Source organism: Microtus ochrogaster, chromosome 1 (genome assembly GCF_000317375.1).
Source record: "Microtus ochrogaster isolate Prairie Vole_2 chromosome 1, MicOch1.0, whole genome shotgun sequence".
Taxonomy (NCBI): Eukaryota; Metazoa; Chordata; class Mammalia; order Rodentia; family Cricetidae; genus Microtus; species Microtus ochrogaster.
This window is the reverse complement of record NC_022009.1, coordinates 39,055,311-39,072,587: the sequence shown is the minus strand read 5'-3', so window position 1 is coordinate 39,072,587 and position 17,277 is coordinate 39,055,311. Positions and strand designations below refer to the sequence as shown.

At 53.6% G+C, this 17,277-nt stretch overlaps 2 protein-coding genes across 2 annotated transcripts in view; one reads left to right on the top strand and one right to left on the bottom strand.

The window, feature by feature from the left end:
- Positions 1 to 9,118, top strand: part of Asb2 (ankyrin repeat and SOCS box containing 2) — a 36,860-nt gene extending 27,742 nt beyond the window's left edge. The window contains exons 8-10 of the mRNA XM_005343489.3: positions 4,959 to 5,514; positions 6,348 to 6,501; positions 8,539 to 9,118. Of these exons, the coding sequence (XP_005343546.1) occupies positions 4,959 to 5,514; positions 6,348 to 6,501; positions 8,539 to 8,675 (847 nt within the window). The 3' untranslated portion in view covers positions 8,676 to 9,118. The remainder of the gene's footprint in view (positions 1 to 4,958; positions 5,515 to 6,347; positions 6,502 to 8,538) is intronic.
- A 3,252-nt stretch (positions 9,119 to 12,370) lies between these two features.
- Fam181a (family with sequence similarity 181 member A) lies at positions 12,371 to 14,544 on the bottom strand. The gene is made up of 2 exons (XM_005343488.3): positions 14,347 to 14,544; positions 12,371 to 13,647 (listed from the first exon to the last, which is right to left on the bottom strand). The coding sequence occupies exon 2, from the start codon at positions 13,561 to 13,563 to the stop codon at positions 12,685 to 12,687; it is 879 nt and encodes a 292-aa protein (XP_005343545.1). The 5' UTR covers positions 13,564 to 13,647; positions 14,347 to 14,544; the 3' UTR covers positions 12,371 to 12,684.
- Positions 14,545 to 17,277: the final 2,733 nt, after the last annotated feature.

The following is a 17,277-nucleotide window of genomic DNA, read 5'->3' as shown; positions in this document are numbered from 1 at the left end:
CACCGTCCTGACAACATGCTTCCTCCCCTCTCTGGTAGCATAAAACTGACCATGGTGGAAGTTTACACAACATGGAGTAAGCTTCTCTCTGGAACCTGCAACACCCCACTCAACTAAGGGACCATTGCTAATAATTTCCCACTCACACATGGGTGGGAAAGGAGGCTTGGCAGGTGGGATGCTGGTTGTTCCTGAGGACACTGATCATTTCCAAAGTGTGGTCTCATTGCCGAGCTCTGAGATATAGGTCTGCCATAATGGCTCCTTTTACAGTACAAGAAACCGATACCCAGATAGCTAAGAGCCTTGTACTTCAGTGGGCCAGCCCCCAGGCCTCGCACTAAAACCCCAGAGGTCAGACACTTTCCTATTGGTTGGGTGGTTCCCAACTGTGGACCCTGGCAAGTTACTTTCCATTTTAGACAATTTTTATTACTTTTTAAAGACAGTTTTTAAAATACATCTTTTTTTCTTTAGATGGGTTTCAAAGGAAACAAACATTAACCACAGTGGTGTAGTGGAAAGATGATTTACATTATTAGAAAATCCCTGGCATGTACCTGGGACGCCAAACTGGGAAATGCTCTAACTACTCAGGCTGCCAGAAGAAAGAGAACGGATTGTGTTTGGTGTTGTCAGTAAGGCAGAAGGTATATAGGGGGAGAGGGAAATCCTCAGAAAAAGAAGCAAAGGCCCCAGGTGCCTATGCTGTCCCTTGGAACGTCAGGCTTCCCTGTAAGCCATCTACATACACAACCAGTTTCCCAAGGGCTGTCCGACGAGGGGTTAAAGCTGGATCCCCAGCAGCCTCTGCCACCTGGCTGGGCCATGGCTCTTTGCTCACACTCTGGGCATGTGGCATTAGAGGCCCTCCCCACACTGGCCTCCCACGGCTGAGCAGGGATTTGATGTGGCATTCCATAGGCATTCAGCTACCTGTCAAAGCGCTGCCTAAAGGCCGGGAGTGCAGCGCCTGGACCCGAGGCTATTAGCCAGATGTATTTGTTCTTCAGCACATAGGGTGAGGGGTACTGGGGCACAGCTGAAAGAGGAACCTAGCATCCCTACCCCTCAGTCACTAGGACACATTTTCTGTCTTCCAGTTCCAGTGTGGTACAGGGACTTTATGTACCCAGAGCATGGGTAGACTTCCAAAGCAAGAATGCGACCCAGGACCCTGAAAGCAGGGGTTCCCGACCTCAGCTACGCAACCGGGATCCAGGCCCCACCTTAGACCAGTCTACAGCATTGGGTGGGCCTGGGGCAGGGTGCCAGGGTTTCTACATGGTGCCCGAGTGAGTTCCAGGAGCTTAGCACCTCTCTTGTGGCCAGCAGAAGACACAGGCTTGTATTTTGGTGATCACGTCTGACCCACCATCGTTAAATATTCGTTTTGCACGTGTGTGATATGTGTTACACGCATGCCAGGATTGGCAGCATGGCTCAGTGTGTTGGTAGCGGCAGTGGCTAGTTCTCATTTGACAGGGTGAGTGCTGTCAAGGATCAGGCCGCCATGACCTTTTGACTAAGGTCTCCTCTGGCTTGGAGCAGTAGGACATGAGCGCTGTCACTGTGCTCTGGACACTGACCTCCAACTGCATTCTAACTGCATGCCTACTGTGTGCTGCTCAGACTAAGGTGTGAAGTGTTACCTTAGTCTCCAAAGCAGGCTTGGTGAACAAGATGGAAAGGTCGTACTTTGCAGTGTGGGTACAAATCCCACCTTGCTAGGGCGTTTGAAGAATAAAGATGAGAATGCCCAGCCCGTGGGGTCATGTTTGAATCATAGGAGTGGCTGTGAAGATTGGATGCCTGGCACTGACCCCAACAGTGCTCGGTGGCATATTCAGTGAGACTCAGAGGAGGTGAAGTGTGTCTAGGGGCCTCAGTGAAGGGTAGCCGTAGGCGTCATTGTCATTGTGTCATGATTTGGTCTAATAGGTGTGGTTTAGAGAGGTTAGTGCCCTGCCTGAGATGGAGCGTGAAGCGGGTCCAGCTGGTTCTGAGTCTGGTGCTTCCTTGTTGTCTAAACTGTCCCACAACACCCTTTCCCTCAATGACAGCTAACTTGAACGCGTCCTCACTGCTCCTGAGTGGGGCTAAAGCAAGCCATCAGCACTCAGGTCAGCAGTCAGGGAAAGACAACACACACACACACACACACACACACACACACACACACACACTGGAGTAGTTAGCGTCTTTACAGGGACCCCAGCTCTAGGGCAACAAGAAGGGGATTTTAATACTAAGGGGGCCTGGACTGAGGTCCCAAGTCAGAGACTGCCAAGCTGCTAATGAAGTCTTCCCAGATGCTGCCGGGGCCTCCCAGAAACAACCCTGGGCTGGGTCTGTTTGACTTTCTGGGAGAAGTCAGCAAATCCAGCCTATTTCTTGGTGTCACCTGTTTACTTCCTGCTCTCCGCCCCACAAAATGACCTGGTAGTGGAGAGTCATCTGCCTAATGGGTTGTCCACATGGGCACCCTCCATGGTGGCACACTCCTGTAAATGGCAGCTCTTGGGAGGTAGAGGCAGGAGGATCAGAAGTTCATGGCCATTCGTGGTTATGTGTGAGTTTGAGGCCAGCCTGGCTCACAAGAGACCAAAAATTTAATTAATTAAAAAGAGGTGGGGTGCCAGAGAAAGTCCTGGCCCTGGGTCTCATCCAGCACCTCCTCTCTGCCCTGGCTTGTTGCTTGTATTTATTCAGACCCATTTGCTTCCCTTCTGCAGTCCGGGGTCTCCATTTCCACCCTCTGTGAAATGGCAGCGCTGTCCTTTTCTCTTTAGCAGCTGGTCAGCCCAGCCCAGCACAGCAACCTCCCGTGCTGCAGTCCTAGTGGAGTAACAGTGACCCGATGACTCACTGAGTTGCTGACTGGGTGCTTCTGGGACGCAGGACAGATATTGTCAAGTTCCCACATTCCTGCCCCTTTTCCTGGCCTGGACAGGGAATCACTGGAGACCAGCTGGGGCCTGCAGAGATCCCAGCCCATGGGCCAGCCGCCCAGCCCGCCCCGTCCCTGTTCTTTCCCGTGCTTGGGCGCGTCACGGCTGTTACCCTGCATTTGTTGGTCATGGCGGTGGTCCAGAGGCCCCAGCCCTGCCTTTGACCAGCACCTCTGAAGAGGAGGTCAAGCCCCTGGAGCCTGCACAAATAAAAATTAGGAGGCAATTAGCTCCCCTGAGTGTGTGAATTTCCTTTTGAGGTTTCTGAGGCAGATCTGAGCCAAACTCAGCATCACTGATGATAACACTGCTGCCCTTGGAGAGTCCAGCAGGAGGTCGCTGGCATCCCGGTTCCAGGAAGTCAGAGGCAAGGGCAGTGCCAGGAAGCAAGAGACATGGGAACTGGCCTGGTGGCACCTGCTTTCCCCTCCCCCTTCCCCAACATGGCCACCTCGTTAGAGCCCCCACAGGGAGGCTGTGAGGTCACCTGTCAGCTTGGATGAATCAGGGACTGAAATCAACAGTGTAAGTGCTTGTTCTAGAAGGAGGCAGGGATCCAGGGGACAAGAGCCAAGATGAGGGGTCCTGGGGTCAAGAGCTGAGATGAAGGGGTCTTGGGTCAAAGCCTTAGAGCTATTTATCCTATGACCTCTAGTTCTTCGCTGGTTTTCTGAGCAATGTCTGTTAAAAAGATAGACAAAGCTTGCTCTGGATACCCACGGGGCTACAGCGAGGGTAAAACGGACCAGGCCAGTTAATGCGCTGTGAGAATTGTAAAACCCTGTGACCTATCAGCTGTCACCCCGATTGCTACAGCAGAAGTAGGAGAGTAGTTAAGAGCGTAGCCTAAATGATAGGACAATCTGAATTCAAATCTTGGTGGTTTCACTTCCTGGCTGTGCGTCCTTGGGAATTCCGCAGCATCTCTGGGTTTCCTCCTCTGGAAATCAAAGACTCTTACGAATACAATCTCAAAGGTCCCCTAGGAGACCTATGAAGATTTGTAGATGGAGTGTTGAGATCAGAGCCTGATCCAGTGGCCGGAAGCCAGGACGGTGGGAGCTCCAGCCTTGGTGGTGGCTGGCTGAGCTCTCCCTGTCAAAAGTGGGCAAAAGGACTTTAAAAACGGGTGTGACATAGCCAGGAGAAAAACTGCATCTGATAGGAGAGGAGAACGAAGAACATGGGGACAGAGTGGTTGAGACTTTTCTCCCTTTCTGGCTCCATGCCTCCCCTCACCACGTCTAGAGGTTCCACCCAATACCAGTGTAGCAGGAGAGGGAAGAAAGACAATTCAGTCCCAAAATGTCCCTCCTAGTAAGTTCCTTAATTGCTCGAAGCCTCAATTGTTCTCATCTGTGGAGTGGGGGCGACAAGACATGCTTTATGGGCTCTCATAACGATCGAACCAGATTCTTAGTGTTTCCTTCCCATCCAGGGTAGGGTCTGGTACCAGATTTCAGCACCCAACTCTACTACTCCGGCAGAGTAGTGTGGGCTTTCAGCGGGTGTGCCGGGGCTTCCTGCCCCTTTCACCGGATTCCTGGGAGCCACAGTCTTTATTATTAGTGGATCAGTGTTTTGTTTGCATGTATGTTCATGTTCCGCGTGTATGATTGGTACCCTCAGTCATCAGAAGAGTGCTTCAGGTCCTCTGGAACTGGAGTTACAAACGGGGAGTTACAAACGGTTGTGAACTGCTCCGTGGGTGCTGGGAATCGAACTGGGTCCTCTGGAGGATCATCCAGAGCTCTTAACCTCCAAGCCATCACCTCTCCATCCACAAGCATCCTTTATTTAGGCTGGAGTCCACGAGAGGTGCTTAAGACCATAGACCATCTGGCTGAGGTTTTTCCAGAACTCACCAGCCAGCTCCACCCTTTTTTTGGCTTTGTGACTAGGAAAACAGGCCGACTGAGCATGGCTGGCCCCTAGGCGCCCTCTGCTGGCCAGGCCATGCACACGCGTTCAGTCTCCTGACCCGCGTGTGCCCGGCTGTTCCCACAGGATTGTGCAGATGCTGCTGCCCGTGACCAGTCGCACGCGAGTGCGCCGCAGCGGCATTAGCCCGCTGCACCTGGCGGCCGAGCGCAACCACGACGCTGTACTGGAGGTGCTGCTGGCCGCGCGCTTCGACGTGAACGCGCCTCTGGCGCCCGAGCGCTCGCGCCTCTACGAGGACCGCCGGAGTTCTGCTCTCTACTTCGCCGTGGTCAACAACAACGTGTACGCAACTGAGCTGCTGCTGCTGGCGGGTGCTGACCCCAACTGCGACATCATCAGCCCCCTGCTCGTGGCCATCCGCCACGGCTGCCTGCGCACCATGCAGCTGCTGTTGGACCACGGCGCCAACATCGACGCCTACATCGCCACGCACCCCACCACCTTCCCCGCCACCATCATGTTTGCTATAAAGTGCCTTTCGTTGCTCAAATTCCTCATGGACCTCGGCTGTGATGGCGAGTCCTGTTTCTCCTGCATGTACGGCAACGGGCCGCACCCGCCTCCCCAACGACTCGGCACCTTCCATCCAGTGGACGACAAGGCACCCAGTGTGGTGCAGGTGCATGGGGAGGGGGGCAGGGACAGGCGGGTGTCAGGGAAGGGAGGGCAGGTTGATAACCGTACTTCCGAAGCTGGTTGGGCTAGTGGTTATGGCAGGTGGAGAATGAACCTGTGGCCAGCATCTTCATCAGGGACAGACTCCATGGCTCACACCAGGTGATGTAGGCCTGTCTGTAACCCCAGAAGCAAGAGGACTGCAAGTCTGAGGCTAGCCCCAGCTGCAGAGTAACCTAAAGGTCATCTTTAACAATTTAGTGAGAGCCAATCTCAAAAAAAGCAAAACAGAGCCCGGAGAGATGGCTCAGCAACGTATTGGGACGCTCTTGAGGAGGACTGGAGTTGGGTTCTGAGCACCCACCATGGGTTGCTCACAACCACCTGTAACACCAACTCCAAGGGAATCCCCTGCCCTGTGGGGGCACACACGCTCACATACATATATTCATACACATGTGTGCAGATAATTAAAAGAATAAAATAACTTTTGAAAAATAAAGTATAAAAGAGGGCCAGGGATTTGATCTGTCAGAGAGCACTGAATGATGCAGTAGTTTATTCTCAGTCCAAAATAATAATAAATTAAAATATACAAAATAGTTTGTATCCTTTTTTTTTTAAAAAAAAACTGCCTTGGAATGGATGCCATATGCACAATTTATAGGTAAGGAAGTTGAAACCCAGAGAAGTGAGGGACCAGCCCAACTCATCTGTCTTGCATGCCAGGTAACAGATGCCCGTACTAAGAGGACCACGCTGAGAGGAGGAGCTCGTAGAAGGCACCTGGTCAGATCCTCTCTGGCATCACCTAAGAGTGCTCTGTTCCTCTTTCAGTTCTGCGAGCTCCTGTCGGCCCCGGAAGTGAGCCGCTGGGCAGGACCCATCATCGACGTGCTTCTGGACTACGTAGGCAATGTACAGCTGTGCTCCCGGCTGAAGGAGCACATTGACAGCTTTGAGGACTGGGCCGTCATCAAGGAGAAGGCAGGTAGGGCTGTGGCTGCTGCTGCCGGCTTAGCCTCCATCCCACAGAGACTCAGACTTCAGGCGGTGTGACCCATGCCAGTACAGGCTGTGCCCGGCCGTGCTCTGCAGTGTCTGCTCAAAGTGCTGGTGGCTCCTGGGGTGATAGATAAAGGCATCCAGCCTCAGAGAGATCATATCATCTCTCTGATATGATGCTAGCCCAGGACTGGTAACGTTCCTCCCTACTTCAGGCTGTTAGAAATAATTCTGGTACCCAGAGGGAGCTGTGGATCTACTGTCCAGCACCCAGATCTCATCCGATGGGCAGCTCCTTTGTGCAGATCTGGAGCCTGCATTCCCAGTAGATTTCAGGCACACCAGAGTTGATGCTCTGCAGGTCACCTGGAGCAGCCTTTGTAGGGACACGGGGTGGCTGTGAGAATGGTGTCTCACCCCTGAATAGAGAAAGAAGGCAGGCTCACGGCCCTGACCCTTCTAGCACTAGATGACCAAGCCTGGCTTGCTTGGGCCCAGGAGGCTAGACCCTGATCATTTGTCTGTCAGACAGGTAACACATTTGTCTGTGGTAGGTTATCACCATGTCACCAAGACTGCTCCCATCCTTAGCACCCAATTCCGATGTGCCCAATTCCTCCTTGATCCCACCGGTTCCCTTGAGCCCTTACTACCATAGGATCTTCCCTGGGCACACATCTGGGTGAACAATTCTCAGCTGATTCCTTTGACAAGTAGGGTAGCAGCAGCAGGGGACAGTGGTCATCTATCTACCACCTACTCAGTCGCTGCTATAGAGAATGTCATAATCTTTCACTAACCAAGTCACTGGCTGCTGCCACCATGATCCCTGACCACCAGAGGGTGGAGTGAGCCACACCCAGATGCAGGCCTCAGAAAGGGGCTCTCTCTCACATCTAGACTCCGCCCCAGAGGCAGAGGACTGTAGTGAGCACTTGGGAACAGGTGGTACACAGTTCTCAGGCCTGCCTTGGTTACTTTAAAGCCACTTCTCTCTGGCTTGCTCTCCACCCACTCCTGCACTAGGTGTTCTGAGGTCGACATCATTGTGTTGTGGAGAAAACAGGCTAGCCCGGCCCCCCAGACTCTCTGGTTCTTGGGCTACCTGCTTCCCTCTCCACAGAAAAGACCCTACCTTCCTAGAGAGAGGCTCAGGCCCTGATGTCAGAAGTGGCAGGGACACCAGGTATTTGTCAGAAACCCCAGAGTGTCTTGAGGTCTTGCAATTGGGCTAGGCAGGCATTTGCCATCTTCCCTACTGGGAATACCTTGGCCTTCCTCATGAGGAACGTTCCTCCAGACCCCTCTCAGAGGTGCTGAACCTTCTCCATATCCTCCAGAAGGTACTGCTTCATCTCTGGCCCAGCATGTGTTTGTTGAACGAATGGATGGATCATGCATGAATGAATGACTTGTTTTAGTTAACAAGCTACTTCCCCATGCCCAAATAAATTACCCAATTACCAGATGCACCCTTCTGCCTTTCTTCATCCCTACCTCCCAACTGAGCAAACACCAGACCATAAGGTATCCAGGGGTGTCCGGGAACAACCAAGTAGGAGTCTACAGCCTGCGGGGAGTCCCCTAGTTCTGCTGTCAGTCTTTCTGTTTCATCTGGCTTCTCAGTGATAGCAGGAGCCCCACATAAGTTCCTCAGGGGATGCCTGAGAGGTCAAATTCTGACCAATTGCTGGGGCTGTTTGGGGATCCAAGTTGTATGTGAAGAGAAGAATCAAAAGACGGGTTGTAAGCCTGAGTCCCAAGGACATCCTAGGCAGGGCGGGTAGCCTTACCTGGGAAGTGGGTGTGGCGTTTACCTCCACCACTTTGGTCTGTGCAGATCTGTGCAGGTTGAAGGTAGAAAGGCACTTTGCTTTTCCCAACTGTGGGGACTGCAGTTCCCAGCAGCAAGTACCCACCCCTCTTGGACTTAGCCTCATCATTGGCTGAACTCACTGCCCACACCCCTTGCTCAGTAAGAATGACAAGTGTGCATCTCCCATCCATTTTCTCCTCTTTCTAGAACCTCCAAGACCTCTGGCTCACCTCTGTCGGCTGCAGGTTCGAAAGGCCATAGGAAAATACCGGATAAAACTGCTGGACACACTGCCGCTCCCAGGCCGGCTAATCAGATACCTGAAATACGAAAACACGCAGTAACCAGCCAGCGAGGAAATGACTGTTTTCGTGACACCTCAGGCGGTCGGCATCCAGACGCACCTGGGGTCAGAACGAGGCTGCCGAGTGTGCTCTTGGGTCTCTGTACGAGCTTCGCCCAAAGTGAGAGTCCATGTGTGGAGTAGGCGAGGAACCTCCAGTTTCAAACTGTGAATGACTCACAGACCTGCCTGTCTGCCATTTGGCATTGCCAGAGACCTTTGACCTGGGGTCAGGGCAGAGCTGGTCTGGGAAAGGTGGTCCTGGCAGGAATCCTGGCCTTCAGCTGGAGAACTCTAGGAATGAGTTCATCTGCCTGGAATTACCTGGTCTGGCTGTAAGTCCCTCACTGGACTCTGAGCTTTCAGGCTGGGGGTGGAGGTGGGGGTGGGAAACCCTCAGTCTGAGTGCTTCATTGTGTACAATAAACGTTGCGTACTACTTTTCTGCCCTGTGACGTTCCTCCCTTCAGACTCTCCAGGCCCAAGGTTCTCAGCTGCTCCTGGGGTCTCAGCCTTGCTCCTGGCAGGAGTAGGGTTGAGCAGGGGCTAGGTACAGGGTATGCAGAGCCCCCTTTGTTGGGCTTTCAAAGAAAGACTCATGAGGGTATGTCCTTCATGGACCAGCAGAGAGCCATTTGGTTTCTTCTCCTAGTTCAATCACCATGGAAACCAGAGCTCCATCACTAGTCCATAGGTCTATAGGTCCATGCCTATGAGTCCTCTTGATACCTGGGGTTGTCTTGCACATTTCCTGATCCTCCTTCTCACGCCTTGTTTGCTGCAGAAGTAGAAATAGTCAGGAAAGCCATCCAGACCTGGAGAGATGGCGGTCTGGAGAGCACAGGAGCCCTGGCCATCATGTTCCTGTGAGAGAAGGAGGGAGCAGGTGTCCCATTAGCAGGTGAGTGCTGAGGCTCAGCACGGTCATCGCCCTTAGTCAAAGAGCTTTGAGGCCCAGATGCTGAGACCCAGCACATGCTGTTTTCATGGGAGTTGCACCAGTTTTTCAATGTTTTCTGTACATGAAGGGGAAAAGCCTCTTGGGCTCTGGGGGTGCTAAGCAGCATCTTGTCTATACCCTCAAGGTCATGATGAGATAGAGGTTGAGAAGGGGAAGGCACTTGCCTGAACATCCACAACAAATCCCTGTGGGGTTGGTTCTAGTTTTGTGTTTGGTTGCATCCCTTGATGTTTCACTGGAGCAAGTCCAGAGGGAACTTTGCATCCTCTGTCCTGGGGATGCTTAGCCTCAAAGGTACAGGGGAAGCTGCTAAGTGTGTTCCAACTCCCAAATATTAAATCTGGCCTGAGGCCTGGCCTTGTGGTCCAGCGATGATTGATTAGTGCTTGACTGCCACTCTAAACTCCATTGTGCCACCAAACCCAGCCAGGGTGCCTGCCTTAGAGATGTCACACAGTATCACAAACTGCCTTTTGGAAGTCTGGCCCCAGTCATAATGCATGAGCATGAGGATGCTCGCCCTCGTGGTAGGAGCAGGAGACTGAGCAAATGGGAGCCGCTGTACTGGCTTCGGGTTTTGCTCGGAGCCACACCAACACAACTTGATCTTGCTCTTTCTTTGTTCTCCTCCCTCCCTGCTACTTATTCATTTTTCAATGATGGATTCAAGCCCAGGACTTTGTGTACCGTATCCAAGCTCTCTATCTACCTGAGCTACATTGTCAGCTCCCGCCTTGCTTTTTGGTTGGGGGTGTATCTTCTGCTGCCACCAAGGCTGCTTTTCCCTCTCCAATTTCAAGTCTCCCAGATGAGCGGTGTGCTCCCTGCAGCTGCTTCCCATATGTAGGAGACTGGTACCCTGGGTCCCTGTTGTGTGGGTCGCGTTCCATTAAAGGTTTCTGCTTTTATTTCTTAAAGATTTGTTTACATGTGCAAAGCTGTGTGAGTTTATGTGCATCGTGTGTGTAGCTTCCCATGGAACCCACGGGTGTCGGATGCCCTGGTGTCGGATTATAGACAGCTCTAAGTCTTCTGATGTGGATGCTGGAAATCAAACCAAGTGCTCTTAACTACTGAGCCATCTCTCCAGTTCCTGTTTCTGATTTTAAATGAAGCCTTCTGGCTTTTGAAGGAATGAATCTACAGGTGCCACTGGGGAAGCTGAGCCCCTATAGAAAAAGGCTGGTGTAGGACCAGGACTTAGTCATGGGGGGTAGGACTCAGCGGCCCCTGAGAATGTGTGGCTCGAGGGGTGCTCCTGCTCTAGGAGTAGGGTTGTGGGCGGTAGGGTGTCCAAGGCGCTCACTGCAGTGGGCAACACAATCTGTGAGTAGTTCTACTCTGCCAGCCCGCAAGGACCTCTGGGTGCCTAAGTGTGGGAGACAACTTTATGTAATAACAGAAGTCAGACTTCCACGTGAACAACAGCCCATGTAGCCGGTCTATGTCCGATCTCACTTTTTGGGTGAGGAAATTTCAGCATAGACAAGTAACTTGACCAGTAGGTGACAGGACCGGAGCTTTGAGGCCCGTGCTGTACAGCCTGGAGGAGACAGAGAACCATTGTGTGGGTCCAAGCGTTCTTGGTGATGATGCTTCTGGGTAGGAGAGGGCACACACCTACTCCTGGTCCCTCTGTGTTTTCTAAGATAGAGCATAGGCTAAAGACCTGCCCCTTCCACATGCCAGAAAATGACTTAGGACAACTCTGCCGTGTTAGCATCCATGATGCTGAAGTCTGATGCTTTGGACAGAAAGTCCCAGAATCCTGGAATACTGCCCACATTTCCCTGGCCAATTGCACTTCTGGTAGACTCCCTGGTGGGACTTGAGGGTTTGGGGCAGTAGGCTAGGACCAAAGGGCCATGTTCAGCCTCGAATCCTGGATGTGCAGTTAGCTAAGGGCTTGCTCTGAGGCAGGCCATGAAGGAGCTAGTAGAAGGGATGGGCACAAACTATTGGAATCCCCTATGTGGGGAACAGAGGCTGGCCCAGCACCAGACCTGGTTGCAAAGATCCTGGTTTGATGATACTGTGTAGCCCAGCCACACTAGAGCGTGCCTAGGCCAGTGCTACTCAGGAAGCCACCTAACTCAGCAGCTTGCCTTCTGGGAACTATCAGGGGAAGCCTGGGTCTTTGCCCCCAATATGCACGTCTATCCAGCCACAGGCAGAGGTCTCCACATTTCATTGACACGTGGCTGAGAGCAATCCGCAGAAAACTGGGATGGGAGTTAGTTAGAGGCTGTGGCTTTAGGGCTTGGGGTTTGGGTTTTGCTTTGGTTTGATTCACTGTGGACATATAACCACGCTTATGCTTAAAAGGGACAGTTTGGTCACAAGAAGCTGAAATCTCATTGTCCTGATTTTATCTCTGACCAGGATCTTGCATGGCTACTCTGGCACAGCCTAAGGTGCAGACACACCAAAATTATAGCTCTACCTCCCTAGGACAGAATGCTATGAACCACTGGATCCAGACTTTGCACACCTCTTTCTGCAGATTTCTGGACCAAGCATCCTTCCCCAAGGTCTTTCCCCATCACTTCCCACCTGCTTCCTATGAATTGAGTCATGGCCTTCAGCACCCATCTCCAGATATCTCAGAGGCTGCAAGCCACCCCTTCCTGTAGCCATCCTCTGTATTGACACTGCATCTGGAAACTAACCCACTTCATGACACCCAAGAGGTAGAAACTGCAAAAAAAAATCTTTATTTTTTTAACTTTCTCAATATTTACACAGAACAAAAAGAACAAGTGAGATGCCCTCCCCCAACCCCCAGCAGATGGCAGCTGAACAGGTGTGTAATGGGCAGCTGCAGACTAGGGTCCCATTGCCCATGGTCTCCACAGGGATAGGGAGACCAGTCTCCTGGGGAAGGGCTCCGTGCCTGGCCCCATAGACTGCAAGAGTCGAATAGATGCCTGGCTGAGGAGCCCCCTCCCTGAAGCAGCCCGGCTAGACCCCTACCCTGCTCTCATCTCACTTGGAGAGCTTATCAGAGACCCCTTCCTGCAGGCCAACAAAGGGGGCTAAGGCCGTCCAGCTAGAGGTAGCCAAAGACATTGAAGAGGGGTGGAGGCATGGCTGGTTTAGTGGGAATAGGCTTCAGAACCACGGGTCTGTGCACTTTTGGCCCTGGATTGTCCACATCCTTGCAGAAGTGGGTTAGCTCCACTGGTGAGGCTGGGCTTTTCCTCCACAAGCCCAGACTGGGTACTGGACCTTGTGGAAGGACCCCTGGAAGGCTGGGGAAGATGGGCTGTCCATGGTACTGGAATGGGCAGTAGCTCCAGGCATCAAGGCTGCCTACCAAAGATACCCCAGACATCTTGAGTGGCTCCGTGTCAGCTAGAACCCTTGGGGACATGGGCAATGGAGTTGTCTCAGGCCCCAGGGACTCAAGACCCTTGCAATTTTTCTTATTCTCATACAGAGATGCCTCCCTGGGGGTTAGGCCCACCTCCAGCCCCATTGGGTAGCTCAGGGTGGGCCTTGGTTCCTCCCAGAATGAAGCAGGCAGCTGTCTCTTCCTCATGGGCACCTGGCCAGGTCTAGCAGCCTCTGCATTCAGCCCCCCAAAGCTCTGCTCCTTAGAAAGGCACTCCTCCCTGAAGGGGGTCCCCAGGGCCTTCTCCTTGCAGCACCCATCCCCGCCAGGGCTGGATTCGGGACACGGGTGGAGGGGCAGCTGCCCAGGCCTCTCTTCCGGCCCTCTGGGCAGATGAGGCTCCATCACCCTGCCAGGCAGGCCCCTAGGGAACCTCGAATACTTCTGAGAGAAGCGCTTGAGTTGCTTCTGCAGGTACTTGCGATGGTCCACAGAACGGCGGCAGGGGGCCGACTTGTCCAGGGCTGCTTTGATGTCACTGGACGCCAGGTTGACAAAATTCAACAGCATCTTCACATCACTGTCAGCTGCCATCACCACGGGAACCGCGCGGGGCTTTCCATGAAGGGTGCAGGCTCTGCTGGGGGCTGGCAGCTCCAAAGAGAGCACAGGGCGGACCTGGGGAGCACAAAAGGCAGCTGGAGTCTCTCCCGGGTAGTTACACCTTCCCAGGGCCACCAGGACTGAATGCAAAAAGCCCCTTCCCCCGACCCCGGCACCCTTCTGTCCTAACCAGGATCCACAATGGGACACCTGGTAAGTCATTCAGCATCTCTTGACTAAATGAGACAGGTGCCAGCTATTTCATTCAGTCTTTGAGGGTCTGTTGCCCCCTCCTGGAAAGTGACGCTCAGAAAAAAGAATCACCTTGCTCAAAACCATCTAGCTACAAGTGGCATTGCTGGGGCTACATTTCCAGCTGGTCACATCTCCCACATACTGTGAGCCCAGCAGGCACGAATCGCCATTCAAGTTTTTATTTTCAAAGCCAAAGAAATTCTCTACAGAAGGCCAAGCCCCCTTCCCCCTCCGTGGTGGTGGCCTCCCCCTCCCACCACCCCGCCCCCTCTGCAGTCCCCACGCTCCACCCCCAACTCTCACACAGGGCCAGGCAGGATCCCTGTCTAGCACTTAATCTAGACCTGCCTTCAAGGCTCATCTCAGGCTGCCGGCAGCAGGAACTCCTCTGTAGAACCATCTGCAGCAATTTCATGCCTCCTCGGCCGCCACCCACAGCACTGTGCCCCTCCCCCAAGGCCCTAGCCCGCTCACACCCTCCACCCAGCCTAGTCAGACCACTTGGGACTCCACACTAACCGAAAGTGCGGGCTGGGACCCCCGCCAACGTGGCCGGCAGGTTCCCCACCGTAGACCCAGGCAAGCCCGGCGAGCTGGCGTGCAGCGAGCTCCGTGCAGGGTGAGAAGCAGTTGTGCAGCCCTTGAGTGGGCTGAATGGTGGACAAGTCCGGAGCTGGGGGGCCCTCAGGCCAATCAGGAGCGCCTCTCCAGATACAAAGCATCCCAATCAGGCGGCGGAGCCCCGGTCCCACATTCTTTGCCGTCACAAATTGTCACCATGGGGACCATCACAAAAAAAGACAGCTCCCAAATGCAATCATTTCCCGGTAAATTTCTACCCTTCAGCCCCACTTTCCCCGGCCTCCACACACCCCCTCCGCTTGACCTCGGTACCCTGGTTTCTTGAGGGAGTAGGGGGTGTGTGTGCAAAATGTCCAGGATCAAGGAGGGCTGGACGCAGTGGAGACAGGCACCCAACCTTCCCCAGATACTCCAGGCCTCCAGCTGCCATGCTCCAGTGCAGACAGACAATCGGATGGGGTAAGCTGGCGTGGGCTGCTTTCCCTCTGCCCTTGAGTGTTGAGCGTGTGCTCTCTGACTCTGTCTGTCCTAGTGTCTCTAGCCCTTTCCCCACCCTTCCTGAAGGGTCCCCTGGGATGGGTCGAGAGGTACACTGATGTGGGGAAAGGTAGCCTGGACAGGCTAGCTGAGGGGTGCTGGGATATCCATGGGAAGGGAGCCGGGGCTCTCAGGAATCTTGTCTTTATGTCTGCTTCCTCAATTGAGCCGCACAAAGCCTGAATTGCCCATTCAGTGCGGCTGGACAAAAGGGTGGCGTTGCACGGTCCCCTTGCATTTGTAGTCAAACAGTTAGGGACTTAAATCGAGTCGTCATGATGGAGAAAGAGGTGGACAAAGCCCATAGAATTGCCATCAGCAAACATTTTCCTGTGTCATATTAGCTAGTCTCCATGGATCCCCCTGGCCCAGGGACAATGGCACAAGTTTGCACACTTGGCTACTGTCACCGTGCCAACGCCGGCAGGGCTGCAAGCAGGGCCGCTCAGTTGGAGCAAGCAAGGAAGCCCAGGCTGCCTTGGCCCTGCCCACCAACTGCCCAGAGAGAAGGTGAGGCCGACAGCCACATGGTGAACAAAGTTGCTTGGGAAGCGCTCATGGCAGGGTCTCCGTGCCCACTTGTTGAGTGTCTCCCACCCACCTCTTCTCCTCCCCTCCTCTCTTTCCCTGTCTTTTTGCCGCCTTCTTCTCCTGTCCTCCTCTCTGCATCCTGGCCCACACCTTCATACCACAGCCTAAATGGCAGACAGATGGCCACAGGCCATCTCAGAAGTGGTACCCAGAGGCTGCTGCTGTAGGGATGGGGCACCTGTCCCTCCTCTAGAGATGGCTCAGCGCTAATGAGCTGCAATTCCGACACCTGGAGCTAGCACCTGTTCTCTGAGCCGAGCCAGGCACCCAGACGGGTAGGTTGGGGCTACGATCCCTGCAGTGGCGGCCATCACACGCTCAGTGTCCTTGGCAGCCGCTTCTGCATGGCTGAGGGCTGCGTCATTGCTATTTTAACCCCCAGGGTTTAGAAGGGGAAATTCTGTAGCAAAGTCCCAGCACCAAGACAGGTACGAGCAGGCAGCGTCCTTTCTGCTCCAAACCCCTGGTACACTCTGCCGGAGATAGACTCCAACGTCCTGTGACCCACGGGGTAGGCTCCTGCCAGCTCCCCTCAGACCCCTCTAGCTCCCACCATGCTGGGGCATTGCCTCAAGTATCCAGCCCTTTTCTGTCCTGTCAATCAGCACCTCGCTTGTGACACATGGGCCCTATTCCCTGGTCCAAGGCTATTCCCTGCTCCCAAGAATATTGCTGTCGGTGGATCGGCTTCCTGTAAGATGGCAAGATGGCAGCATGCCTGTGTCCTTCAGGCATCTCCTTCAAGTGTCATCTGCATGCTTCTTAGGTTAGTGGGCTCCGTGGGAATCCAATCTTAAAATGTCTTTCTAGGCTGGGGGTACAGAGGGGTAGCTCAGTAGTGAAACCCCAGCATGGCCCAAGTCAGACTCTGTGAGCTCTAAATGTGTTCTGTCCTACCAAGGTTTGGCACAGGGCAGCTTGTTTCCGGAAGTAACTCTCCATCCCACGGAACAACCTGCATCTTGTCAACTGGAAACAACTTCTTGTTTCCTTTACTGCCAAACTCTGGCCAGGTAAGGGCAGTAGGGGTTTGGCTGCAGGTTTGTTCTAGAATTGTGGAAGCAGAGATGTCCTGGGCAAAAGACGCAGCTGCCATGACTGACTGTCTTGTTTCCCCAGCACGATGACAGTTAAGGCAGGAGGTAGACTCCAGATTGCACCCAGGTGGGAGTCTCTGCCAAGCTCTGCCAGGGGCAAGTGATTTGAGCTGAGGCACTAAGCCAACCACAGAGCAGGGCTCTAACCTTCTCCTCCTCAGCCCGGTGTGCTAGGGAGCCCCCACAGCCTACTCTGTGACCCGTAAACCCCCCCCCCCATCTCAGCTAGGTGAAATCCTGCTTGACCTCAGAGTGGAGGGGAATGGGTGCTAACTGCTGTCTCTCAGATGCCAGCATTTCTGTCCGGCACTGTCCATGGGCAGGGAATGACGGATCACTGCTGTCTGTGTGTCCCTGTCTTTGGTTGTGACATCCCAATACGCTGTGGTCTGACAGCTGTCAACCAGGGACTCTATCTGCCCAGCGTGGGGGATGAAGGCAGCCAACCGCTCTGCCTTGAGGAACTTGGAAAGGCCACTTGGGGTACGGCAGCTGGTTAGAAGCTCTGTTAACATGGGGCACACATCACACGGTGACTTATGTAACCCCTTACATAACAGCAGCATGGCCATCAAAGTCCAGCCTGCAGCAAGTGTCATACACAATCAGGCCTGACTAGGGAGGGAGGCGTTGGGTGGAAGTA

What these genes read in the sequence shown, in the direction of transcription:
- Fam181a (XM_005343488.3), bottom strand. Translation starts at nt 13,563, where the DNA reads ATGGCAGCTGACAGTGATGTGAAGATGCTGTTGAATTTTGTCAACCTG.